At 43.2% G+C, this 27,405-nt stretch overlaps 1 protein-coding gene across 2 annotated transcripts; it reads left to right on the forward strand.

The window, feature by feature from the left end:
* The first annotated feature begins 99 nt into the window (after positions 1-99).
* Positions 100-27,405, forward strand: usp10 (ubiquitin specific peptidase 10). Of its 2 annotated transcripts, XM_012814899.2 has the most exons (15): positions 100-322; positions 7,506-7,574; positions 8,671-8,716; positions 8,970-9,029; positions 10,054-11,289; positions 14,298-14,389; positions 14,491-14,600; positions 14,884-14,942; positions 15,037-15,140; positions 15,590-15,689; positions 16,024-16,207; positions 17,065-17,230; positions 19,737-19,881; positions 20,738-20,803; positions 23,535-27,405. In XM_012814899.2, the coding sequence occupies exons 1-15, from the start codon at positions 302-304 to the stop codon at positions 23,720-23,722; spliced, it is 2,646 nt and encodes an 881-aa protein (XP_012670353.1). In that variant the 5' UTR covers positions 100-301; the 3' UTR covers positions 23,723-27,405. The 2 variants fall into 2 exon arrangements, with proteins under 2 accessions (XP_012670353.1, XP_012670354.1); XM_012814900.2 differs by lacking the exon at positions 8,970-9,029.

A 27,405-nucleotide genomic window follows, 5' to 3' on the forward strand; every position in this document is an offset into this window, starting at 1 on the left:
CTCTCCACCTACTAGGACGTAAACGCACGCGCCTTCATCGATGCACACTCGCCACTCTCCGCGCGCAGGCCAGTAAAAGCGAAGAGGCGAGACAAAGATGGCGGCGACGGCGGAGGAAACAGCGTGATATGCTGGAGTAGTTGAACATACCCGATTATCAGCACTGTCAGACCAGAGTTTGTAAAATTACCACAATGTTGCTGTAGGACTTGCTTTGATATAACTATTACACCAACATTTGACATATTCCCCGCGAGAATATTCATCTTCTAATTGAGGAGAAGGAAATCTCACCGGGAGCATGGCTTCGCGCAGTAACCAGGTAACATTACAGAAAACTTAACGTTAGCCGACAGTCTTAGTGCACCTTACTGTAACATCATTTAGATGTAAAAGTGGTAAGCTAGTGAGTTGTAAGTGGCGTGTTTTCGGAATCTCTCCATGCGATGTATCTGTGTAACTGATTAAGAGTCTCCCCGTCGATAGTTACAGCGGTCTTAGCCACGGAAAGCCCATTTCCCATTGAAACACCAGCATGGTGCAGGCCGGACAAGCCTTGCTTATTCAAATTAGCTTGCTAGCTAGTCAGCTAACTCTTAGCAATATAGCTAACAGCCATATGGGTGGTTTAAACACATTGAGCCAAAAGTAGTATTGTAAGAATATTTGACAGCATGGAAGTTGGAGCAGGTGTCATTTCACTTGCTTAATGTTGGAAGCCTGCATATTATTTTGCTGCGTGAGTTAGCTTGGCCCACCTGCTCAGTTGCTGTGGCAGGCCTCCTTATCCCAGAGCAGATTTTCATTAGCAGGTTAGCTAAGGGGATGTTTGCCCCCAAGGAAGGATAGTTGCCAATTAGAATGTTTCGTGAGACACGTGTGTATACGTGTATTGACAGTTGAGTTATTATTTCTTGAATGATGGGTGTCGTTTAAAAGTCTTGTTTTAATTCATGGCTTTAGCTATCACCGCGGGTTGCAGGTGGTGTGGCTTGCTAATGACATACAGTGGGCCTGTTGATTGGGGGCGGTCTTCTGTCGAAATCCATTCAAAATCCGAGTAGATGTCATGAGGCCTGTGCAATAAGCATTTCAGTCTAATGCTGAAATTGTTAACGCTTAATGGATACGTAATTGAAAAATTATTGTAGTTTTATACAGTTCCAGTCGTGTCGACTAATGTTGATCTTAAAACGTTTGTCAAAGTTGCCATCGGTTTTTTGCTTGTTAGCTAGCCATCACTAGCTAAATGGAATGGATACCGTTACAGTGCAGACAACTGTATAACGTGCTCTCTTACCAGCTAGCGTTAGCAACGTTCTCATGCAGGCAGACACTCTTGCATCAGTCAGTGCAATCAATGACAGTCGATGAATTACACAAACTACCAAAGGTGCAGAACTAATTGGAAGGAATTTGTGGCAAACCCAATTGTCTAAAATATAGGCATGTCCACTCTACCCCATCTTGAAGTTGCTAAATGGTAACGTCATGGCGCTTGCTAACTAACTGTATTTCCCTGTAACGTTCACCAACGAGTAAAAGTTTATTTGCATTATCAGTTGATCGTAAGTATTCAGCAGACGAAATTAATTTCACATGACCTAGCTAGCAGACCTCAAACCATAGACAGAAGTTTACATTAATAAAGCTCGAACTGGTATTTGCTATCTAGATAGTTAGCCTCCGTCAGGCGCGACAGCTAACGTTAACCCAGTATCTGTTTTATAGCAGCACTACCTAGCCTCCATGAAGTACATTTCATTAGAGAGCAGTTTATGAAAAAAAATATTGCAGTATTTCCTGTACTCTAGGTTTTAAGTGTTGGGCGCGACGCTTTTCCCACAACAGAGGATAGCGTGTTGTGCGTGTGAAACGTTCGTGTGCCATGTCAACTGTGATGGCACCCCGAATACAGTTAGCTAAAGCCATCCAATTAGACTAGCAAGCGTGTGGTAATATATTGCCCCACATCATCAATACATTCACATTTGATAGTTACATTTATGTCATACGATCTTATCAGAGTTGGTAATGTAACTTCTTGCCCTTTGGTATTGGAAGCTGATGTAAGCGCAAACGTAATGGCTCTGACATAGTAACTAAACATGACCAGCAACAGAATTCAGCTGAATCATAGTTGATCACCCATCCCCCCTATGATTAAAATTGCAGACCACCGCTTGACTTTTTCTCCCGTGATATTAATAGTCGTTTCTTAAGAGTGTTTGATAAAATGGGAATCAGTGGCCTTTGTTTTGATTTCCTAATATCAAAACACTGAATGTATGCAAGGCCATTTGCACATTCATTCACAATTTCAGTTTTGAGGAATTAATTTGGAATTGCCGGAATGACTGGCATGCACTATGTGAACTATGAAACAGTTAACAGGCTAAACAGTCTTCATGACAGATGTGTATCTGCTACTCTGTGGAATTCTGTATTACATAAACAATGTTTCTAAAGTGACCACATGCATGCTTGAAGTGACTTTGTCTTTCCTCACCTAAGCAGATGCTTTCAGTCTGTGTCAGATGCACTTTACACAAATCTGTGTATGTGGATCTATTAATGGTTTGTGGCCAAGTTTGTCAGTTGGCGAATCATAACTAACAGAGATGTGCCAATGCTGGATTGTCTCAATGTCACATGAGGTGATGGAAGGGGGTGGGTGGATTTTGTGAGTGTCTGTGTGCTAGAATGAAGAAGCGCTCAGTTACTGAAAAAGGAAGAGGAGGGACAGTTTAGTGTGTAGGGGCGGGGCTCTTACCTACTTTAGGATGCCATTGTATTATGGCCAGAAATGGAATAAGAAGCAACTTGTGGGCAATGTCAAAGTATAATCTGAGTTGCCGGTAGATTTGATTTATTTATCCATCCCATTGGAAATGAACCATTACTTTCTCAAGGCTATTGGAGACTTTAAATGGGTATACAAGAATTTTATGTATGGGGATAAACACTTGTCGAGCTGCTGTTTGATGCATGGATGCATATGTGGTTGTTTGTTTAATAGGTATCTGCCGCTATTTGAAACTGGTAGAGCCATACTTGTACCAGTGATTTTCAGAATTTCCCCAAAGTGAATGTAGTTCTTTTCATTCCTGCTGGATTGATGTGTTGTCAGTTGTGCAGTGCTGTGAGGAGCAGTAATTGGTTGGTTTGGGGGCGTGTGTGGCAGACATCATTCCAGGTTTTTTCAGTTGGGAACAGTTGGTTGTAACCAGAAAATCCTGTGAAACTACTTCCGTCAGTGTGTGTTAGTTTGACGTGTGCTGCTGTTGAACCCACCCATCTATCTTTTAGCCATGCGGTGGTGGATCTGGTCTTTTCCTTATCTATTTGAGACTGATTGGTGACTGTGATGATTTCCACATCTAGGCCTATATATGCTGAAAACCACCACAAAATCGCATATAGTCCACTTAACATTTCCATTCATTCTGTTTAGTTTCCCTTTACCTCTGTTGTGAATTTGTATGATGTCATACGTTTTATTTATTTTCCTGCTCTTCTACGCCTGCTCTCTATGATGACGCTGTCCATTGTGTGAACCTGGCCTCTGCCCCCAGCAGTGACTCCCCTCATTCAGTAAAAAAACGAGTGTGTTGCCACAGGAGCCTGTGGAAATAATACAGATGGCTAATTTGAGGTAATCCCCCCACTCCAAGCGAACAGCAAGGGGGCTTAGTATGGTACGTGTGGCACGCCTGCAGCAAGGGGCAAAGGGACATTCTTTCTGTTGTGATCGTGATTAGCCGCCCAGAGGCCGTTGGATTAGAGCGGCCTGTTTGTCACTTGTAGTGCCGTTTCAGCAATGTGGCTCTGCCGTTCACCAAAGAGTTACATGTTGCTTGAACTGCACTTTCTTTTTTCTGTGCTTGCCTTTTCACCTCCCCTCTGTTCGAGTGTGGAGGCAGGATTATCTGCCCAGTTAGGGAGCGAGTGAACAAGTGAGCTCGTTTCACCCTTTACCCTCTCTCTATCAAACTACGGAAGCTACAGACCTTTAAAGCCATGCATCAAAAAACTCTGCTACTTTGGTACTGGCCACATATATACTGTTTTGGAAATAATACATAAATGAGCCCGTTTAAAACCTCTTCCAATAGGCCCTGATCTGTAGGCGAACAATTAAGATTGGCTGAACACGCTATTGCACACTGTTCTACAACTCTGGCTGCAACGTAAAGTTCCAATAGGGAGTGTGGCAGCAGGTCTGCTGCTGCACAGCAAGTGCAAGGGACTTTCAGTTACACCGTTAGTGCGACTGGGATTAAGTTAATTATAGGCAGTGGGGAAAAGCAGGTTATCTTAAGAGGAGCGGGTCGAACACAAGGGTGGGACTGGGAACCCAGTGCTCAGACCGGGAAGGCTGCCAGGGCTGAACTCCACTGTTCTGTGTGTAGTACTTGCCTGCAACCCGCTGTACAGAAAGAGGTCATATCTTGATAACCACTGACTGACAGTGACTGATAGCGACTGAATGGCCTTTGAAGTTAAGGCTAGTGTCATGGACAGTTTACATCATGTTTGAGCAGACTTGTCCAGTCACTGTGATCGTTTTTCCTGTCTATAATAGTTATTTGAATTTGTACGCAATGCTTATCAGTATTGCAGCAGTATTGTGCAATCACTCACATTAATGGCGCTATATGTAAACATTTGAGTTTAAAATATTAACTGGAAATAGCAACAGAATGTGAAGAAATAACTGTTTTGTCCTAATGTAAAAAAGGCTTATGTTCTGTGTTGCCCTGATATCCATTCAAGTTATCGCTCTAACCAGCTAGTCCTTGCCTGTCCGCTCATAATACTATTTTGTACCTCAATGTAGCGAAAAACACCAAAGCAAGGATGCCATCACTGGCCCAAACTGTCAAGAATGGTGTTTATAATCGCTAAAATCCCATTAAAAAAATTATATATATTTATGAAAAGTATGTTTTTGTTAATCTGTGGAGAAATTAAACACCATTTTTTTTTTTTTTTTTTTTAACCTAAGAGCCTTAATTCATTTTCATACAGCTGGATTGGATTTACGAACAGACCGAAATAAACATCAATATCTTGCAGTTAGAATCAACAAGTAACCCAGTAGCAAGCCCATCAGTTCACAATGTTGGTTATACTATCAGCTAGCTCAAAAGTGTCTGTTTGCCTCAACTAAGTTAATGTAACATATACATATCAACTGATGTTGATGGACGCACTAATGGTCTAGATATCTTTGTCATAAATGTTTTCAAACTACATGTAGCTTTCAGCCTCCACCACCTTGGCCAAACTTAGTTTACTTCTGAGAAGGGATAGGAGGTATGGGTGTGCAAATATAGTAATACACTGTCCCCAATCTGCTTGGGGTGGGGAAGTATGAAACAATTTAGCTTGATAGCTAGTTAGGCTAACATATAGCCACTTTGGACTGTGTGTACTGACCTTTAGTTGCAAAGACAGGGAAATTGACCCCATCGCCTGTTTAAATAGCCTAATGATAATACTTGTTGCACGTGTGAGCCCTCCCTGCATGACTGGTTGCTGCTGTTTAAAAGCACAGCTAGCTGGGGGTAATCCCTGTTTGAACCTGTGGGATTTGAGGGTCAGAGGTCCGGTGTCTAAAGCCTGCTATTCCAGCGTTTCTGGTGCCACAGGCTGCAGCTGACTGTTCACTGCTCTGCAACTTACTATGTGAAGTATGCAGAGGTTGTAACATTTCATTTCATTGTGCCACATTGTCCCAGACAGTCAACGCAACCTGCCTGCCTCAAATGTGTGTAACCAAAAGAGGACTTCTATGGCTATGTATTTTGAACATTATTATTAAGTTATATCTGTGTGTATTTTGTTTTTAGAATTTTAAATCTTGAATCCTTTAAAAGCTGCCATTAGGGACTGTTCTCTTGTAATAAAGTCAGATGACAGAAGTATGTCAAACTGTCTTTGTAGGGTTGAAACTGGATTAGTTAGAACACTCTGTGATGATGTCCCATCATTTCTGACATTCAGATGTATTTCACAGCAAATGTGTCATTATTGACCAATGTCCCTCATGTGTTCTGGCTCTTTAAAGTTTTCCCTCATGTCCTGTATGTTATTTATTGGCTGAAGCTGCTGAGTCAATCCCCCTCCATTTGGCAAAACCTTTCACCATGTTAGGGACATCCAGCAGCCATTTGCCATGCCAGTGCACCATGACTCATCACTTTACAAGTCCTTCACTTTTGCTGAAGTTGATGTGAAATTGCTGAGCTGATTTTTAAATTCCTGTTGCTTTGGTCTCTGTCTGTCTGTCCCATAAATTGAGCATTGGTAGAAGGATATGCACTTAAGGTAATTGTTCATGCAAAATCTACATTAATACTACTGCTTTCTGTATAGTGGATTCTGTAAAATGAGTCGGTGTATATGGTCTAAATATGTTGTTTCTTTGTTTTTGTTGATTACCTTCCCAAACATGGAATATGCACAATTTTCACAAACCTTTCCTGTAATTGCATCCTGCAATAAGAAAAGTGGTAAAACGTTGCCAGGCAGACTCACACTCTTTCATATGAACTTCATATTGTTTGATGTGAATGTGTTTGTGAGTATTGAAGTAAGACTTTTCAGAGCTTTTCAGGTCAGCATTAGGTCATACATATTCAGTAACGTTTTGTAATATATTGTTACAAATAACATCTAGAGTGAAGGTTGTCTTATGATGGGATGATGGGTTAAACATTAGTCTAGATCAGTGGTTCCCAAACTTTTTACAGCCTGAGGTAGATTGATGGTTTAAAATTAGTGAATAATATGTGCCACAAGTGACCCAAACCCTCTAAGGTTGTTGTTTGCCAGCCATCAACAGAACAGAAGACTAAAAAAACATTATTTGCAGGCGATTGGGAAGATGAGCGAATACATTTTACAGGCTGTAGCGGAGGTGTGTGTGTCAACCGTTGAACAGGGGGGCGTGGCCGGAGCGGAGTTCAGCACAGACGTGACATTTTCTCAGTGGTTTTGTTTTTTAATTAATGCTTGTTCATCTTTGCGATCGTTGTTGTGTTTATTAGAAAGAAATACAGCCTTGCAGGGCAAAATACAGGGGAATTTGGGCGATTTTGATGCACAAAATGATGTTTCCGTCTGAAAGTTGCAATTTTGTTTCAAAGGGTACATTCCGTCCGTTTTTTGTTATCGCGGACACCCCTGAACCACTTTGTGTACCCCTGGGGACCGAGGGTCTAGATGATTGAACTGCAATGTTTTGAATACTAGAATGTAGATTTTTGTTTTGTTTATTTGTTATGACCAGTAGCGTTGCATTTCCATACAATTTATTGACCATATTCTATAAACATATGCTCACTTTTACAACCTGTTATCAAGTACTTATTGGTACATATAGGTTACGTGCAGAGTGAATGCATATTTGTGTGTGTATCATCACACTTATTGCTGATTAATGTCCATTGCTCAGTGATTTTAATAAAATTGAACTTCTTTTTTTTTTCTCCAAACAGTATATTTTTGGGGAGTTCAGCCCAGATGAATTCAATCAATTCTTTGTGACTCCCCGCTGTTTTGTGGAGGTAAGTATTAGCAAATCCCTTTTTAAAGAATTGCCATTACTTTATCTAAATGGAACTAATGCAGGAAAGAATCCTCAAAGGTGGACTCGTGTCAAAATGTTATTTTTTTTGTTGTATCGCATCCTGTTGTGTTCAACCACAGTTTTTGATAAACTAAAATTCAAAGCGCAATTTTCCACCCTCACTCTGGCCTTGCTAGTGTTGCGATTTGTTAAGTTAATGCAAACGTTGTCAAACATCCATGTGTAGCACATGTGTTATCAAGCTAGATGCAAAGGGAAAATGTCAACAACCAAAACATACTCTTCCTAGGGGAATATCAGGCTAAAATGGCTCTTTATAGTCTCTGAATTCGGTTGGCAGAATGCATGAGGTATCTCATTTGTGTCAAGGAAACTCTGTGAATATGATTTGAAGTACTTCAGTGTTTCTGTCACTGGGTGCACCTCTTTTGAAATAAGGTCTATGTTCTGTATCTCTAGTCTAGTTCTATGTTTGAGGTAGTGTTTCATGTACAAAGTATATGATGAAATATGTTGTTGGTGTGAAAGAAAAATTAAGCTTAACTCCTTTAATTTTACATTCCCCGGAGTGACAAACCTCATGAAGTAACTGTTTAAAGCTGCTTTTCTTTCTTTCAAATATATATTAAGTCTCTCTAAACGCAATCGTGCCATTCAGATTTAATGAATCCATATTTTATGCATAAACTTCATCAAATCTGCACACTGGAAAAAAACCTGCTCTTGTTGCATACGTTTTTTGAGGACCATAATAGTTCTCCTCATTAGTCTAGAGACCTTAGCGTCTTTGTTTGAGCTCATGAATGGGAATCGGTCAGTGGAAATGTGCCTACATCTTGTGTCCTTAATCACAGCCAAAGCCCAGTTCTGTTCATAACATGTCAGTCTGCTGTAGGACAAAGTCATTGCTTCCTCTTACTTTCTCTTTCAAAGATTGGTGGTTTCTGATAACGAAGTGTAAGAGAAGATTACAATAAGCTAGTGAGAACTCGTGTATGCATGAGTTGTCACCTTTTTGTTAGCTGAACACAGATCTGCTGCTAATGTGACGTTTTCTCTGATTGGTCCTCCAGCTTCCCCCATTCAATGATAAAGTGTCCTGCATCAGCCACTCCTCAGGTAAGAACAGAGCCTGACCTTACCCTATACCCTGTAAGGAAATACAGACATGGAAGACCTAGTGTTTCTGTGCACATACACACAAACATACATACATACACACACACATACACACATGTGCTGGCACATACTGAAGTGACATTTTAACCGCACGGCAATCGGTCTTCACAAGGCCTTTCTGTCCAGGAAAAGATACACTTTACCCTCGTCTGAGCACTCTTGATCTTTATCTTGATTTGTATCAATTATTCAGGAAGTTACTGCACTCCTGCTGTGCCTTACATTACGGAGTCAATGAGACGGCAGGTTTGCGGTGAGTTATGGGTCCAAAACATGGTGCCTTATTCCTCCTCCTTCCGCTGCCGAACTCAAACCCGAGTTTCTAAACACTGATGGCTTTCTAAACCTCGCCCTTTATTATTACTCTCATTCTTGCCTGTACGTATGATCTGTGAAGCTTTTTGCATGCTTTAGATGCCATTAAATGTCTTTCTGGCATAAAACAATGCATTTTGCACAGCTGTGCTTCCAGTTGACTCCAAGTTGATTTTAATATCTCTTTCCTCATTTTTTTTTTAAAGATTATTATTCTGTTGTGTTTAATCCCTCAAACACACTCACTGAATGTATCTGGACAGAACTGCCTCTATATTTCCTTTGCTGGGTGCAATGATGGTTGTGATGGGCCAGCCAAGCACAAATTCTTTCTTTCTTTTTTTTGGTATTGATGGTATTCAATTAACACTGCAAAATTGGCCTGGTTTGATCCCAACTCTGACTACTTCTTACTCTCTATGGAATGAAAGCCCTTTGAGTACTAACAGGATTCTCTAGTAATACACAGGGGTTACTGAAGCATCTCACAGAATGACCTAACCAGCACAGAAACATTTACCTTACTGACGTATGGCCTAAACTGGATCACTCAGTATTGATGTCACTTGAAATTACTAACGCTGTTCCCATGTTCATTTTGAATTTTTACCTCCAAATATTTAAGCGTCTGTAGTTAGCCTAACATCTGAAGAAAAGTAGTTGTACACATTACATTTAAAGTTTCACAAGGTAATGATGGATGATCATTTACTCTTTTGACATCATATAATAATTGCTTCTAGGTAAAAAGTACATCGCTTTAGCTTATGTGATGGTTAGGTTTGAGTTCAACCTTTGTGGCCATGAAGGTGAGTTTCGAAAAGTAATAAAAGTATACAAATAAAGTACACTGGACTAGTTTTGAGCATAAAGAGAATGTGTCCCTTGCCTCTGGAGGACATGGTCCCTTGCCTCTTTAAGGCTGCCCCATATCTGATTGATTTCTTTTCCCTCTTGTGTAGGGGAAGACTTCCAGCACATTGAGTTTGGCGTGGACGAGGTGATGGACTCTGAGCCTGTCGGGGTTAATCCCATGTACAAAGTGTCCAGCACCCTGAACCCCCAGGCCCCAGAGTTCATCCTGGGCTGCCAGCCTTCCCAGAAGGCCATGCCTACAGCCATGCCAGAGCCGGACGTCCCCGACGGCACAGACTTCAACTCCATGGACTGCCAGGACTCTGAGCCCTCTGCTATGGACAGCGCCCAGGCCTGCCAGGAGATGGACGGTATGGGTGGCAGCTTGGGTCAGCGTGAGCGCAAGAAAAAGAAAAAGCGCCCGCCGGGATACTACAACTACCTGGAGGGCTCGGGCGGGAGCCACAGCAGCGGTGCGATGTCGGATGGGCCCCTGAGCTCGGGATTGGTGAACGGACACTCGCTCGGCACCCCCAGCCTGACCTCGGAGGACACGAGCCCCGAGGGGCTGTCAGGGGCTGAACTTGGCACCCCGAGTCCGACCACCACCCCCAGTGTAGCCTCCGCGACCACCACCACCACACCTACAGCGGCTCCTGCCCATCAGAGGACTTGTGCCAGCCCTGATGAATCTGGGGCTGATGAATCCGGGGCTGCCTCCTCCTCCTCAGACGGCAACAACGCTGCCTCGTCGTCGTCGTCCTCCTCTTCCTCCTCCTCTCAGAGTGGCGCAGTGGCAGATGGGCGCAGGACTGCAGAGCAGCCGGCCGAGAGGCCTGAACTGCTGGTGGGCGGTGGGCACAGCCCCTGCCCCACCTCCCCACCCCCCCTGCTGGCTGATGCAGCCAGCCCCCTTGCAGCTGCCACTGCCGCTACTACTGAAGAGAAGGAGGAGGAGGTCACAGACAGTGGGGTAGCCAATGGGCTGGCTGGGCCCGGCTCTGCAGATGGACACGAGGATGACTCCGGGGCAGGGGCGCCACAGAGCTCCCCCGCCTTAGCAGTGCCCCCTGCTGGTGCCCAGCCACTGGCGGAGCAGCCTGCTGCGCCAGCGGCACCAACTGCGCCAGTGGCACCCTCTGCCAACCCGCCCAAGTCCTGGGCCAGCCTTTTCAAGAACTCCAAGCCTCTGCCAGGGGGCCCGCAGGCCTACGTGGAGGTGAAGAACGTGCCTGCAGTGACGGCTTCGTCTCCGGCTGCAGCTGAGGTGCCTGAGAAGGCTGGAGAGGTCCGGGAGAGCCCTGTCCCCATGTCAGAGGACCCAATGGCCCCCAAACTGGCAGGTAATGTACAGGGCGGTGCCTGTGTTGCCCACAGCAAGCACAGAAATGCATCATTTGGGTTTTCATTTCAACCATGTTTTAATTTGAAGGTGTAAAAACACATGTTGCATCAAATGTCTTGCACAACCAAAATGTGGGAAGTCTATGTGTGTTGATTTTGGTTTTGTCAAGTCTCACAAGGTATAGATAAAAAGTGCCAAACCTACTCTAATTTGTTTAAGATTCAGTTTGGCCTGAGAAGCAGATGTTTCTGTAATTGATTGAAATGAATCAAGTACTAGTTGGAGTAGTATTTTTTTGGAGCCACTGGGTGGCAGCACCATTGTATTTGTTTGAATCTCTCTACTTTGGCTGTGTCAATCTCTCTCTTACAGTTTCACTATTATCCTGACCTTCTTTTTAACAATCTGTGTTTGAAAAAGGGAAAATCATAACTAATGTTGTAAAAACTTGTTGGTGAGTTTTTGTATTTTTATTATTTCATGGTAGTAACAGGTATTGAAACACAAGACCAGCACTCAAAGTTTATGACGGGGAGTTCTCCAGAGTTTGGCCATGCGCTGACCTTCCTTGTGCATATCCAGGATGCCGCATAGCGAGAAGGTTCTGGATGGTTTCGCTGGGGGATGACATGCCTTTTATTTATCAAAGAGCCCCATTGTTTTGAAGTATGTAATACCATTTGGTCCCTGATTTGGTCGTCTCTCCATGCACTCAGGCCATTGAGGGAGTGCAGGGATAAAAGTAACCACACAACCAATGACATTTGCGCTCTCCACTTCACTGCCACATTGACAACACCATCAATTTAAAGCTTTTAGACTTCAGTCCGGGCTTTCCCAAATGTGAGCCTGATTGCTGATGGAAATGTAAAAATGTTGCGCCTGAGCCTTAAGACAAGCCTAATTGCCTACAAACGTCTCACTCTGTTTCCCACTTACTCATGTTCCACTGAAATGTTTGGAACATTGGGCTTAGGGAAGGCCTGGGAAGACTTGGATCTTCTCTCAGGTTTTATTTGGTACCGGTGGATTTTGTCCTTGCAGTATCTCTCTGCTGGGAAGCCACTGGTGATTCATGATGTGGCAAAGCTGTCACTGGCTGCAGTCTATGGCATGGCGAAGTGTCCGTGAGTCATAAGTTTTAAAGGATTACTTTCTGAATATTCAAATGGTGTCGCACGGGGACATGCTTGCCTTGATGATTGTTAGTGACTGAGGTGGTAACCTTCCCATCTTGTGCTGTTTCAAAATGTCCTGTCTCCCAAAGCCAAGGAACAGGAACAGGCACTGAAGTGTAATAGATATATGAGAATTTGTGGGATGACATTTCCTCAGTAAGAATTCTGCTTGCCAGATCCACAAGAGGCATTCTTTGTGGTGCAGTAGTTGCACGTAACAAGTGTCATGTACCATTGTGTACCTGGAACTCTATTTCTCTGTACAGGCTTAATTTCAAGAATGGTTGTCTCTTCATAAATTGTATCTGTTCCTGTTAGCCCCCTAATAACCACTTAATAAATAAATCACTACTTCTGCCCCCCATCCTTTTCGCAACTGGAATTTTCCGTCTTTGTGCTTAGTTAGAGGTTTTTGTCTGCTGGCTAAATTTGGTACAGTGTACTAAAGCCTTAGTACTGACTCCCACATGGAAGTCTAAAATGTTGTTACCTCAGCTAGTGTCCTTGTGTTTGGGCAGCACATTTAATCTGAAATGGTATTTGTAACCCCAGTGTCTCTTAAAGGCTTTGTTAGTCCCATAAGTGGAGAAAAAGCTTGTAGATATATGGCCCCATCAGTGATTCAGAGAGGAGCACCCTACTCACCTGGTTGGTTTGCACTTCTCTGGTTCACCGTCCGCCCAGACAGAGTTGCCCTCTGCTTGTCCTTGTAGGCAGGTAGTCTGAAGTACAGCAGGTGGCTCCCAGTCATTTAAAACACCATTAAATCAAGACCGTTTTCAGAATTGGTACATTTTAATTTCTGCAGTAGTAACTTTGCGTGTAGGAGAGCCATCTGAGCTTGTGTGTGTTTGTTTATTAACATGATGACTCCGCCACCTCTACATGTCTGATCACGTCACATTGGTGGAAAGTGTTTCACTGTATACAAGATGGTATCCTTTATTATAATGAAAGCAAATTACTTAATACAATAATGCTTTTAAACTACTGTGTCTGAACTTGGTTTTCAAATGACAATAGACCACAAAATCTGACTTTAATGTGTTAATTATGTGTGACATGTTTTCTTCTACCAGCAACTGCAGGATATTAGCCTCTATTTAATATGTTACCAAGAAATATGTTGTCTTAATAGTTGTTTTCTGTCTGTTGATGCATTTATTTGATTTCTTTTGGATTTAAATTTGTTAGCTGAAAAACTGTATGTAGTAATAATGAAGTGATGTAATGTTCTGAATGTAGGCTTGGTACAAATTTAGTTTTTTTCTGATATTGTACTAACAGTAAAAAAGGAGTGATCACAGCTTGCCAATATTAGCATTGAATCGGTATTGACATCGATACTGACATTATGGAATGGATCGAGCATCGGTTAGATTTCACCAATCTGCGTCCGATACGGTTACCTAGTCATTAGGCTATAAAATTGTGATGTAAAACTTTTCTTACAACCTAATTTGAACAAACCTTAAAGAATGTTGATGTCCAAATGTCTCCATTAGGGTTCATTGGCCTTTAATGCAACCCGTAAACTACTTTTTTATGAGGGAGTTGAGAGCGTTTCCTGTTATGTGGGCATGTAAACTGGGGAATCGATAGCTTGATGGCTAATAACAGACGTGTCTGTGATTTGAACATTTTGTAAATCTTGGTGCCTCTTGCAGCTCCATTTCTTCTGGCCTCCTGATTGTAGTATAATGTTATGCAGTCTGACATACTCACTGCCACTGCTTTATGTCCCATTTGTTTGGTGTCAGGTGCGTGATTAGATGGATGAATGACTATTTCTTGCTGAAATGTAACAACTTGCTTCTTGCTTTCCCAGAACTTATTGAGAATGTGAAATTGATACACAAACCAGTGTCTTTGCAACCCAGAGGACTGATCAACAAGGGAAACTGGTGCTATATCAATGCTGTATCCTTTTTCGTCATATACCTGACCTTCGTGACCGTATGCTGTCGTCCTTGTGTATCGTCTGCTGAGAGGTTTACAACGCCTTAACTCACGCCCTAAAGACCTTGCAGGCCCTGATTGCATGTCCCCCCATGTATCATCTGATGAAGTCTATCCCCTTGTTCAGTGAAACCCAGAGACCATGCACATCGACACCCATGATGGATAACTTGTGAGTCAAGCTGCGGCTAAAATGTTAATAGGATTATCTTCATTTCCGTCTAAATCAGGGAAAACGCTACATCATTGCATGTCTCATTGATGAGAAGTGGAAACGTTAGGCCAGCTCTGGAGGAGCAGATTTTCATACAATCAGACTCATTGTCAGTTGTCAGAAGTGATTAGTCTCCAGGGTAGAGTGAATCATACTCTGTACCGAGCAAGGCTTCTTTTCCAGCGTGTGATTTGCATTGACATGGTCATTTGTGTTGTTCCATTATGTCCTCCTCCTTTAGTGTTCGGCTCGTGAATGAATTCAGTAATATGCCTGTGCCCTCTAAGGCTAAACTGCAAGGTAAAGAACTCTACTGCTCTACTTAGACATTTGAAAAGTGTGTTGTGTGGTGCATTTAAGATTATTGACATGAGCATCTACTTTTCTCCCCTAGGTGCCGGAGAAAAAGTCATAAAAGACATTCGGCCTGGTGTCCCTTTCGAGCCCACCTATATTTACAGACTCCTCACACTCATCAAATCAAGCCTCTCTGAGAAGGTAAGTAGAGCTATACGCCTCTCATCAAGGGTTTAGAATATGTGCTTCTTTCTTTTTTTTCTGTTTATTAGGGTTAGGTTTATTTGGGTTTATTTGTAGCCTTACCTAGTGAAGGAGAACTGTCTATTACCTGAATGTCCTGTGCTACCTGGAAGAATTTGCACCCCCACACACACTTACTCAGCATTGCAGAGAAACCACCTACCAAACAAGGATTTCAGGCGTACTCTGCATTCTGAGTCAGATCTCTTTAACGAGCGGATGTAACCGTGATAAAGCACCTCTGAGGCATGCATGTCTCTTGTGGTTTGGTGTTAGTCAGGCCTGGTCACTTGACTGCCTCCCTCTACCTGTTGCCTGGCTGTGTGAGAGAGTACTGTGCCGAGTCAGTGTTGTGTGTGTGTGCTTGCTGAGTTGTGCTAATTAACAGGCTGTCGCTACTCTCTCAGGGGCGGCAGGAGGATGCGGAGGAGTACCTGGGATTCACCCTGAACGGCCTGCACGAGGAGATGCTGGCACTGAGAAAGCTCATCTCTCCAACGGAAGAGAGTAAGGCTTTTCAGATTTCACCACGTGACAAACATTAAGCTTGTGTGGACTCATTATTAGTGGGCAGGAAATGTAGTCCTCAACATCTAGTTGTGAGCCAAACTCCATGCTTCAGATGGTGATTGGGACAACATTGGGCAATCATTTGAAGGTTAAATGTTTGATTAGTCAAGGGCTGGCTCTCGGGGCCATGTGTGTGAGTGTTTGAACAATCAAAGCAAAGCATTTGAGAAACATGCACTTTCAAACTGAATTTGTTTGTCGTATTCTAGGAAGAAGTGTGTGTTATCAGACGTCTTTTTGAGCCTGGATGTATGTGTCTGTGTCTGAACAGAAGAATCGACGCCGAACGGCCCTGACTCTCAGCAGGGACTGGCAGACGAATCTGCTGAGAAGGACGAAGAGGAGGGCAGTGATGATGAGTGGGAGCAAGTGGGCCCCAGGAACAAGACCTCCATCACCCGCCAGACAGACTTCATCCGCACCCCAATCACAGACATATTCGGAGGCCACATCAGGTTAGGGTTCCAAAGCACTGGCAACTATTTCCATTCCACCACAGAGTGGCTCTCACAACCAATGTGGCTGGTTCCTGGAAAGAGGGAGGAGACTGCGTGCGATGCAAGTCATCCTCCACTGTAAAGCAAAACAGAGTTGAGAACCACTGCACCAGCGGCACCCATGTCCTTTCTGTTGGCTGTGGCTGCGGTGTTTTGGTAGGCGCGTGGGAGCTGGGAGAGTATGGCAAGAGTGGTGCCATCCTCTGCTAATATTGGCCTAGCAGCCAGCCCGGCCCCATGCTGAAACCTCTGCGGTTTAAAGCATTATAAACAGGTCTGCCGCCAGCCACCAGATGAGAGCCATTTGACTCTGCGTGCTCTTTCTGTAGAAGGGCTACGTCTCCTAGAAAAAGCCACTGTGGCCAACGTGACGTGGTTATGTTCGTCTACTGACGCAGGGTGCAAATACAACTACTATAATTTGTAAAATATCTCTACATGTCTTTCAATTCAGGGAGGAGGGTCATCTAATCAGGATTGTGTAATATTTTGTTCATTAAGATTAGAGGTATTAGACTATTTTTTTCTGTTTCCACAATTAAGCCTAACCATGTTGACCTATTGATTTAGCTCAGATGCACATTTGATATTCAATAGAAATCATGTTGCCTGATTTATTTATTTGTTTTGAGTATGAGGATCATTGTGGCCTTGCCCTGCGTGGCTTTTCCAAATAAATGGCTGCCAAACTTCCATTTGTGTAAGTCGTTTTGGAGAGAGGAACGTCAGGGAATAACCAGGCTGTTTGGCAACTGGTTGCCTGTTCCACCAAAGTGTGTAACATCCTTTCTAACTGCATCTTATTCTGTGTGTAGGTCGGTGGTGTACCAGCAGAGCTCCAAGGAGTCGGCCACCCTCCAGCCCTTCTTCACCCTGCAGCTGGACATCCAATCAGAGAAGATCCGCACCGTCCAGGAAGCCTTGGAGACGCTGGTGGCACGCGAGTCCGTTCAGGGCTACACCACTAAAACCAAGCAAGAGGTGGGAGTCCCAGTCACACACCTAATGCAGAGCAATCTATGGACCTTTTGAAGCTTGGTGTTTATTTGTAGTGCGTTTTCCTTGAACCAGTCCATGAGGATAAAGTGTCGGCTGAGCTATAATAGCAAATCAACCACCTCAAATGTACACTACACTACACACAATAGTTTGGAATCACCCAGAAAATGACATGTTTTCCAGGAAAACTCACTCTTCAATATAGTGGAGACATTGACAAAGTTAGAAAATTATAATTACTTCTTGTAATAATACATTTTGTGCTTTCATTAAAGAACTCCCCATTCGTAGCTATTATAAAGTTTGTAGCATTACAGCTTCACTGCATCTTCACTGAATAGGTCTTGCATGATTTGTAGCAATAATTTGGGGCTCTCGTGTTGTAGGATAACATTGGCTCCAATAAGGTGCCGTCCACAGGGTATGGCATGGTGATGTAGTTATGGTGAAATGTAGTCATAGCCGTCCTTGTTAAAGATTCCTATTACTCTGTACAAAACCACCGACAATCACAATTCCGTTACTGTACTTGAGAGATGGTGTCAAGCACTCCTCTGGCATATTTGTTCTGCACCTCATAAAGTTTCTTCTCTGTAAACACCTCAACTTATTTTCAATCATCTTCCACCAAGTATCCGTCTTTCCTTTTGCCCACTTTTCCACTATCATTGGCTAGTCAGAAGGCCAGCATTCAAGAGCCTCTTCAGCCTCTCTGCTGATTAAGAGACTGGTGGTTTTTTTGGGCAATATTTCCTAAAGCTTCCAGCTGAGGACCTGTAAGACATCTGTTTTTCAAACTAGATATTCTGATGTTCCTATCCACCTGCACTGTTGCGTACCGGGGCCCTACACTCCTCTATGTATCCTGCTTAAAGCCAGTGTGTACTGTTCTGTGAAGGATGCTGTGCTCACCTTAAGTAAGAATCTCAGTTTGTAGCCAATATCTAGCCTTCGTTTCTGAGAACAATAATAGACTGACGGGTTTCTGTAGAAAACTCTTTGTTACTGACCTGCTGATGCTCCAGATACTCAAGAAGCCCAAAGAGGAAGTTTCGTTGCTTCAATAAACAGCACAACAGTCCTTAGCCACACAAACATAATTGCAAGGGGGGGTGAATTATCTTTTTAAACATGATCATTTAGGACGAGCTTACATAATATGCCACTAAAGCACAGGAGTGATGAAGAAATTTGGTCTTTTATGCAGTTATTCCTTTCAAAATCATTTACAATATTTGCTATGTTTATACTATATTTCTGATCAATTTTAGGTTATTTTAATAGAAAATAATTCAATGATTCATTTATTTTTGTTAAAAAACAAGGACCTTTCTCAGTGATCCCAAAGTTTAGAACAGAAGTGTATGTCCAGTGGACCTGATATACCTCCAGACCAAGGTGGTAAATATGAATCCTTCACCTCCTACCAGCTCCAGGCTGACCATCGGTTGTTTAACCACTGTATGTCCATGTAGACTAAACGTCAAGAGTTGGACTAACGGCACCACTGCAAAATGACAGACTGAGACTGTAGGGTGGAAACATGTAGATATTTACGTTAGAATACTCTTAAAAGCAAACTAGCAGTGGAAACCATTTAGACTCGAGACCGATGTAGATCATATCATTCTTCACCTTAGGTCATAAGGTTGCGATAGTTAATATTGGAGGTCATCCTGTCTTTCCATTAAACTGGATGTCTTAAAAGTGCACACTGCTAAGATAACCACAGCCCTATTGTGTTTGTCAACGTCAGTCTTAAAATGCCCAAAGGTTTAGACAGTGCCCGTGTTTGTGCAGTGTCCTCCTGGTCTTTCCTCCATCTCGCCCCGGAATTGCACTGATTGTGATTCCCCTCGTTTGGAGTGGCTGTCATTTTGTTTGGCTGAAGACATGTTTTGGGTAGTGAGGAGTCTGATCTACAATCCCTCCCCCCACAGACCCTCCAAAGACAGCGTTACTCAGGACATGGCCACTGAGAAACTGTTTATGCTACATGTCCCTCCCTGGCCGCAGAGCTCCAAAACACTGATGTTTCCTAGTCAGGACGTAGTAAAGGCTTGTCCCGTGGTGCCACAACCTCATGTTCATAGAACACAGATGAAGGCCACATCTGTCCACCAGCTGGCACAATAGACCTCTCTGCTCTTTTCCACACTTTCATTGTTTGTTTCCTTTTCCCTCTTCTATGGCCTTTGTTTTGCAAGACAGCAAGTGCCTTTTGTTACAGGACTTGCTGAGGATGCAGATTCGCAACAGCTAATTGTTACACAGTCTGGATTTAGACGTTTACTGTGATTTTGTTAACGGCTTCGGGTTTGGAAATGGGCCCAGTTCTTAGATGTGTCTTGGTGGGGCAGGGTTTGCTGGCTTTGTGGTGGTTGTCCCTGATAGAGTGGGTGGTGGTATCCAACTAATATGGTTCCCTCTGATGTGTGTTTGCATGTGTGGGTAATGGTCGTTTGATCTCCTTTCTCTCCTGTCTTAGATTGAGATCAGCCGGAGAGTTACCCTCGAAGAGCTGCCGCCTGTGCTGGTTCTCCACCTCAAAAGATTTGTGTTCGAGAAGACTGGCGGTTGTCAAAAGCTGGTCAAGAATATTGACTACCCTGTAGATCTGGAAATCAGTAAAGGTATGTCCATGTTTGATACCAAAATTTAGTTTACTCACCATTTTTTTTTTATCACACTTTTGTTTTGCAACTAGAGGGAACTTGATGTGTTCCATTATTGAGTAAGAAACCACATCCTTGGACCCTGAACATTTTGTGCTTGCTTTCAGACCCTATGGTTCCTTACTTTATGTTCATCAGTCAAACTAGCTATTCCCTCAGCTGCCATGTCCCCAACCCATCATGGGCTAATGTGCTGAGTCACATACCATAGCAGATTCTGCAGTGTGAGCAAATGTGGCCTTATGAAGCATCACCAAATGTGCATGTTTGCCTGCAGAAAATCCAGTGTTTACAACACACGTTTTCATTAACTGACAGAGGCCAGCTCTAATATTTATAGACATTTTGTAATCCCACTTACAGCCCATCCTCCTACACCTCCATGATTCACACTCACCACCAGAACAGAACAGGGCTAAATGAGTGCCTCTGAGAACACTGGCTTTATTTTCTCTGCGTGTTCCCCTCTGGAGGAAACCTGAGCTCCCGCAAGATAGAACGTTGACCAAAATACACAGCTAAGCTTGGGGGAGCCGTCTGCCTCCTCTTCAGAAATTGGGCCCAGCTTGTTTAGTTTCCTGCTGTTAAAAGTAGGCTATTCCAGTTAGCGGCCAACGAGTCCCGCCTGCCATCCTAGCCCACTTGGGCTGAGAGCAATGTGTCTGTGATCTGCACGTCGTTTTCCAAATGCCACAAATTATGTTTTAAATGTGGGGTTTGTTTTGGTGTCTAAACGAAGGTGTAATAAATGCATTGCATTGTGTCAGTTTATTTGTGTCCCTAATGTGCTCTTTTATGAATGGTCTTCTTTCAGATCTTCTGTCTCCTGGGGTGCGGGGCAAAATATTCAAAGGCCAAAGAACCTACAGGCTCTTTGCAGGTGGGTAATCTTTATTGGTTAACATGCAGTCATTCTCTATGTGGGTGTTTGGTCAGACCTAAGCCATTTTCAGACATGGACTGCAACCCTGGATTTATCTAGACATTACCTGGAGGGGCTAAATGGGAAAATGGAAGTGGTCAGAATCCGTTGGACTGGACAATAAACAGACTTTACCCTGCTAGCTCCCTGGTACAAAGTCAGTGTAATGTCCGATTGACCCCACGTGTAAATAAAGCAGGTAATTGTCCGCAGATTTCAAAGTGGGAGAGTGGGCATGTTGGCACCCCTCGCCACATGGATGACACAGGAGAGAGACAAAGTGACAGACTAGTATTCATTTTCAACAAGAGTATTTTCAATACTGAGTGATGCAACACGGTGACAACCAATATGAGTGAAGGAAGCGAGAGACGTTGCTGAAACAAATGATACATTTTTTTTAACTATGTATAAGTCTAATGTTAGCTACCTAGCGTTAACAAACTAGCTAGCTAGCTAGCTAAACTGAACAGCAACACTCACAAATTTGAATGTAACGGTAGTTGGTCATGTTGTCTCCGCTATGTCGTCCATGTGACTGTACAGTAAACCAAGCAGAGTATTTCCAGAGAACGCGTCTGACATGGACAATCTCCTGTTGTGTGAAAGGGCAACTCCGGACAATGTCCGGACCTGATTCTCTAGGCATTGAGTTCATATAAGAAAACCGCACTAGCGGATGTGCCAGCAGGCCTGTTATCAGTTTTAAAACATCTGTAAATAAAAAACTGGATGAAACTGAGCTGAATGGAAGTCACTGCTGTTACCTTTTAAGAAAAACGCAAAAAGAAGCCCTACTATTATGATCTAATTCATGTTTTGAATTGTGCAGCTAGAGAGATAAAAAGCATGAGCGCCTTAAAAGGTCGACAGTGTGCAAGCGCTATTGAAAGGGATGCAACCTCCCTGTTCCTCTGACCAAATTGCGGATTACAAGTCTCTGGCAAAGTGTGTACAATTCCGAATTTGTACTGCCATAAATAGTGTACAATTCATCTTCAAGTCTGTCCACTGTACACCAACCAGCCCTCTGGTTTTCAGTGCCAAATTGCATTCCAAGACGCGCTTCACTTCTGTGACATCTTTGGTGCTTCTAAGGTAGGAGAATCTAGGTCAGTTTGATGTATTGACGCTAACTGGAAGGCTTCTCTGTCATATTTCTTTCAGTGGCATACTTGGACTGGTATATCATTTTGATTTCCAGATTTTGCACTTGAATAACAGCAAGGCCAAGTACTTTTTGAAAATTTGGGAACAACAATAAAAAAAGTCCATATGATCCCTGAGGAGGAGGCTTCCACTGACTTGGGATGGAGTGGAAGCCTCCTGTGGCCAGCCTGCTGAGGCAAGAGGACCTGCTCTGCTCAGGATCTGCTTACGGTCTGTCCCAGCAGCAGACCCTCTCCCATGTCTGCAAGAGAGGTGCCCAGTGGGTCTCCAGGGGCCCTCTTAGTGGCACTGGCTCTCAGATGTCTGATGTTTCCTCTGGATCTCAGTGCCCCTCACCCCACATAGGGCTCACTCCTGCTCACATGCAGGCATTCTACTTCCCTTGTCGATAGGGCTGCTTATTGATCTTGACTAAATGGTATCCCATCAATTATTTGGGGGGGTTGGGGGTACACTCCAAATGGAGGCTTTTACTTTTAACCCCTAGCAACTGTTGCTATAACACTGCTTACATTTTCCTGAACCCCCCTGCCTTCAGTGATCTTTTGGGAAATGCAGTGGAAAGCTCCCCGCTTTTGCAATAGGAAGGACAAAGTATTCCAGTACAAAATGCTAACCATTCTGGAAATCTTAAGTGTGCATGCGTATGCCTCTGTCTTGCCGTGTGCAATCAAGGGAACCTGGGTAAGCCCAACTTGCTATGTTTACTTGCCAAAAGATGCAATCTCATTCCTGTGTTGACCCAGTCAGAGCACTGTCCATGCATAACAGATCCTGGAAAACTGTAAACCACCACCCCACACTCATGGTTTCACTTAAAAGCTTGAATAAGACCTTATCTTAAATCAGGATGCTTGTTGCAAGTTGTGTGTTTATACAATGCAGGGAGCAAGGGCCAGAAAGTAGGAAAAGTCACTGTGGATGAATGTCCCAAGGGCTTAGTTAAAGGAGATATCCAGGTGCATCAGAGCTCCAGGGTACTCGTATAAATTAAGACCACATTTTCAAGGTGAACACTATCCACTACATGAACATGGTCTCCATGGGTTTGTTTACATTTGCATACAGAGTTTTTGCTTGGATTTAATTCTGTATATTGATGAATTTACATCATACAAACATACATGGCTTTGCTTTTAGAGCTCATAATACAGTGGACACTGGGTCCTGTTCTTGGACAAGTCTTCGTTGTAGGGTGTAGTACGATGCCAGAATTAATATGCAGCACATGACTTGTACAGAATGAATGTACACCATTTATTTCTGCTCTTAAATTATGATTTGAGGAAGTGCTTGCTGATGAAGTACGAGGTTCTTACAGTTTTTAAACAATGTAGGCGACTAGTTTTTGTAACCTCTTCATTCATTTTCATGGCATGAAATAATGAGTGCCAAATGTAATGTTGCTAATGATGATAGGCAAGGCTCTTGTTGTGTTTTAAAAATGTTTTATATACAGTCTAACTTTTTGGTAACTTGATACCTGCATATTCATCTTTTGTTCCATCTCTTTGTGCAGTTGTGTATCACCATGGGAACAGTGCTACAGGCGGCCACTACACTACGGATGTCTTCCACATCGGTCTGAACGGCTGGCTGCGCATCGATGATCAGGCAGTGAAGGTCATCAACCAATACCAGGTGGTGAAGCAGACTGCGGAGCGCACTGCCTACCTGCTGTACTACCGTCGCGTTGACCTGCTGTAGAAACCACAAGCACACACACACACACACACACACACACACACACACACACACACACAAAAGCACACCTCAGTACACCTCAACAGAAACAGATCTACATAAACACTCAAACATGTACACTTACGTACGTACATAAACACACACACACACAGATGCTCACTAAGACACATTCACATTTATTTCAACAGGAACACTGCCCAACTTCTTATCTTGCAAGATTTTCCCCTCCCCCCTCGCCCCCCTGCTTGTCCTGAGAGCCAGCTTTTTACCAGCGGCACCTTTTTCCTTTAATATTTTTTGGAAGTGAAAAAGACATTTCTAAAAAAGTAGAGTGGGAACACTTTCCAGAGATGGTTTACTACGGGGCGTATGGCCCTGAGGAGTCCACGGTGCACAGCTGTGGGGACGTGGGGGGGACTGCGGGGCAGGTTGGGGTGGGGGGCTGCTTTGGGTGAGTGGGTGGGTATGGAGGGTTTGGACAGTACGGACCCAAGACTCTTTAGACCTCAGCCTCACTCAGACTGGGCACAGTGGATTCACTCACAGTAAGAACTCTTTACCTGGTGAGGCTGTAGCTGATGGACTGCTGGAAAGAAGTTGATATTTTTTTTTCTCTTTTTCTTTGCTTTATTTTTTTTTTTAAACAGCATAGAAAAATCAAAGTGTTTTGCATTTTAGCGTGGGGAGTTGTTGGCTGAAATTATTTTCTTTTCTTTTCATATTTTAATTTTTTTTGCAGCGGTTTAAAAAGAAACATGATCCTGTTGAAAAATTTCTGACCAGAGCATAAATGGCCCTGCACCAGCAAAACTACCGCAAAGTTGTGTGTAGATCTTACACGTACAAAGTCTTTCTGTCTAGCAACTTTTGAAGCAGGATGCTACTCCTGACCGCTCACCACCACCACCTCCTCCGACTCCGACTCCTCTTCCTCCTCCTCCTCCTCCTCCTCCTCCTCCTCCTCCTCGTGACGCTGATGCTTTCGAAACTAGGTAACACTTGAGCCATGGAAGAGAGCTCAGGAGCGGAGGTGCTCAGGTGCGCTAAGACAAGCGGGGCTTCGTTATTTGGCGAGAGAGCCCTGGTGTGGTTTCTGGGTGTAGAGTTTAGAATGATTATCTAACAATTTTATTGCGCTTTAGGAAATAAAAGATTAAAGATTATAAAAACTGCTTCTGTGCACGTAAGAAAATTGTTAAAAAGTGATCAATAAGAGATGTGGATGTGCAGATGCACATTTTTTGCAGATATGTCAAAAAAAAAGTTGAAAAAAAGAAAAAAAGGCGAAAAAAAGACATTTTGGTGATGGCCCTCTTTACAGCTCCCTACCGAGTGGTTGTGCTTGTTCTTCGGCTTTCTGTGTACGCATACACTTGAGAGAGAGAGATGACTGGCGAAGGTCTCATCACATCAACTTCAGATACCCCACCCCTCCATCTCCAATTGTTTTTTGTTTGATTCTATTTAGTTTTTTTGGTCCCTGAAGTTTAGTTCTGAATGACTGAGGTGCCATCTGCCCACTGGGTTGGTGATTTCTGCAGAGGCAAAACCTTAGAGGTTCTCATCATCCCCGTCCTCGTCCCAGAGACAGACAGCTGCCTTAGCATTGGCACAGTTCAACGTCAGCGTGCGTGCGTGCGTGCGTGCGTGCGTGCGTGTGTGTGTGGTGAGTGTGTGTGTGTGTGTGTGTGTGTGTGTATAACGTTCTCTGTGGAGGTTACCTCTGGTTTCTGTAGCTGATGCCATTTTGTTTTTCCTCTTGCGGCTCTGTTGAGGTGTTAAGAGACTGCGGCACTCAGCTTGGGAATCACGATTACCAATGATTGAATGCGCACAAGAGGCCCATCATGTTTGCTTTTGTGTAGAAGTCAGTGCTTTTCATTAATTATCTGAAATATTGGTATTCTTTTTTTTTTTTTTTAATACTATTGTTTTCAATCTCAATATTTCCCTCCATATGTTTCCCATGAGTTATCTTTGCCCACTCCTCACCGTCAGATTGCTGAATTGGTATTTTTGGAAAAAAAAAAAGGAAAAAAAAGGTAAAGCACAAGAATGAATAAAGTTATACAAGTTCTATGCTTGATAAAATGTATTTCTTTTTCAGCTTTTGCCAGTGTTTCTCCTCAAACTGGGTTCATGTGCAAAATGCGGGGCATACTATTGATTTTTTTTTATTCTCTTCCCCCCCCCCCCCCCAAATATTGTGAAGCTGCATTTGAGGTTTTTTTTTACCCCTTTCCAAGATGGCCGTATACTCTATTTATTTTTGGAGCTGACTAGCTCCTTTCAAATTGCTTTGTGGTTCATGTATCACAATGATGTGTACAGGCAATGCTAACAGCTTTGTGAAGAGCTTCAGTAATTGACACCACTTGCACACATATACGCACAGAAACACACACACACACACACTTGGCCATTGAATAAAGCAAGGTACACCAGCTTCTGGGAACAGGCCACTTGTGAAGTGGCTCTCACACTGTCCTGTCTCCAACCACAGGAACGCAGGGACGCTGTGAGCTCATTCTTTCCCACAGTGGAATATAGCAGAGCATGCATTTCAGATCTCACAGATGATCTCATTATGTCCGCCCCCACAGCACATCCACACACACAAACAGTTATTTAGACGGGGGGGGAAACATATCAAATTGCTGTAGTTATCCTGTTTTACTTCGTTCACCCATGTTCAACTATTGGAAGACGCTACCTTCAGCCGGACGAATGGACAACTAACTGATATACTAGTGCGTTTGCAAATGTTGCTTATCTTAATGAGGTCGGAAGTTTGAACTGCGCTCACTTTTGATGCCCTTTTTTCCTTCTCGAGGCTTTGAACACCAGTTGACCTTCAAGCATTCTAATTTGGGTTTCTGCATTCTGTGGACATAATGTGAAGTAAAACATCCCCAAATGAAACCAAAGTATACGGAACTTTGTTGTACACTGACCTTTGCCTCCTTGTGAATGAACTAAAGTAATGGAGAATCTTTACACTATTACATCATATATTGTGCTCACCAGAGTCAATTTGCCAGCCATTATTATTGTCACTATAGTGACTATGTTGGGAAGGGGGGGGGGGGAAAGTAAGTGGACCATATTAAAGTAAATGTCCTCATAATGTAAGTGTTGGTTCAGATGTGCAGATGCCTAAGTGGTCAGAACTGCTGCACTCATGGTGTCAAATGTTGATTTGTTTTTTGTTTAATTTGTTTTCTTTTCTGGGGAAATGGTTTTTAAAATAGAGGTTTGAACCATGCACAAAAAGCTCTTAGTCTTGTTGTACACGTTCAGCCTCAATTTATTTTCCCTTTCTTTCGATTTTTGTTACGATCAGGATATGTCCTGGCGTGTAGCTTCAATGATGTCCTCCTGTTCACTTTGTGCTTCCTAACACTTGTGTCTGCTGAGAGCTTGAAGTGTTGGGAAATCAACTTAAAATACAAACTATACTGTCTCATCTTCAGCCTACAGCGTTATTACTTTTTTTTTGTCAATTGTTCAAATAAAAACTTGTGGAGAAAAAAAAAGCTGTTTCTACTGAAGTGTAGTCAGAAGACTATACTGTGCTTTCAAATATGGGGATATTTGATAATTGCAGTCTTTCCACTCTTCTGACTTCCCTGCTGAAGAATGTGCACTGTAACCAAAAGAATGAAATAAAGAGAAACTGATCTTCA

Source organism: Clupea harengus, chromosome 6, assembly GCF_900700415.2.
Source record: "Clupea harengus chromosome 6, Ch_v2.0.2, whole genome shotgun sequence".
Taxonomy (NCBI): Eukaryota; Metazoa; Chordata; class Actinopteri; order Clupeiformes; family Clupeidae; genus Clupea; species Clupea harengus.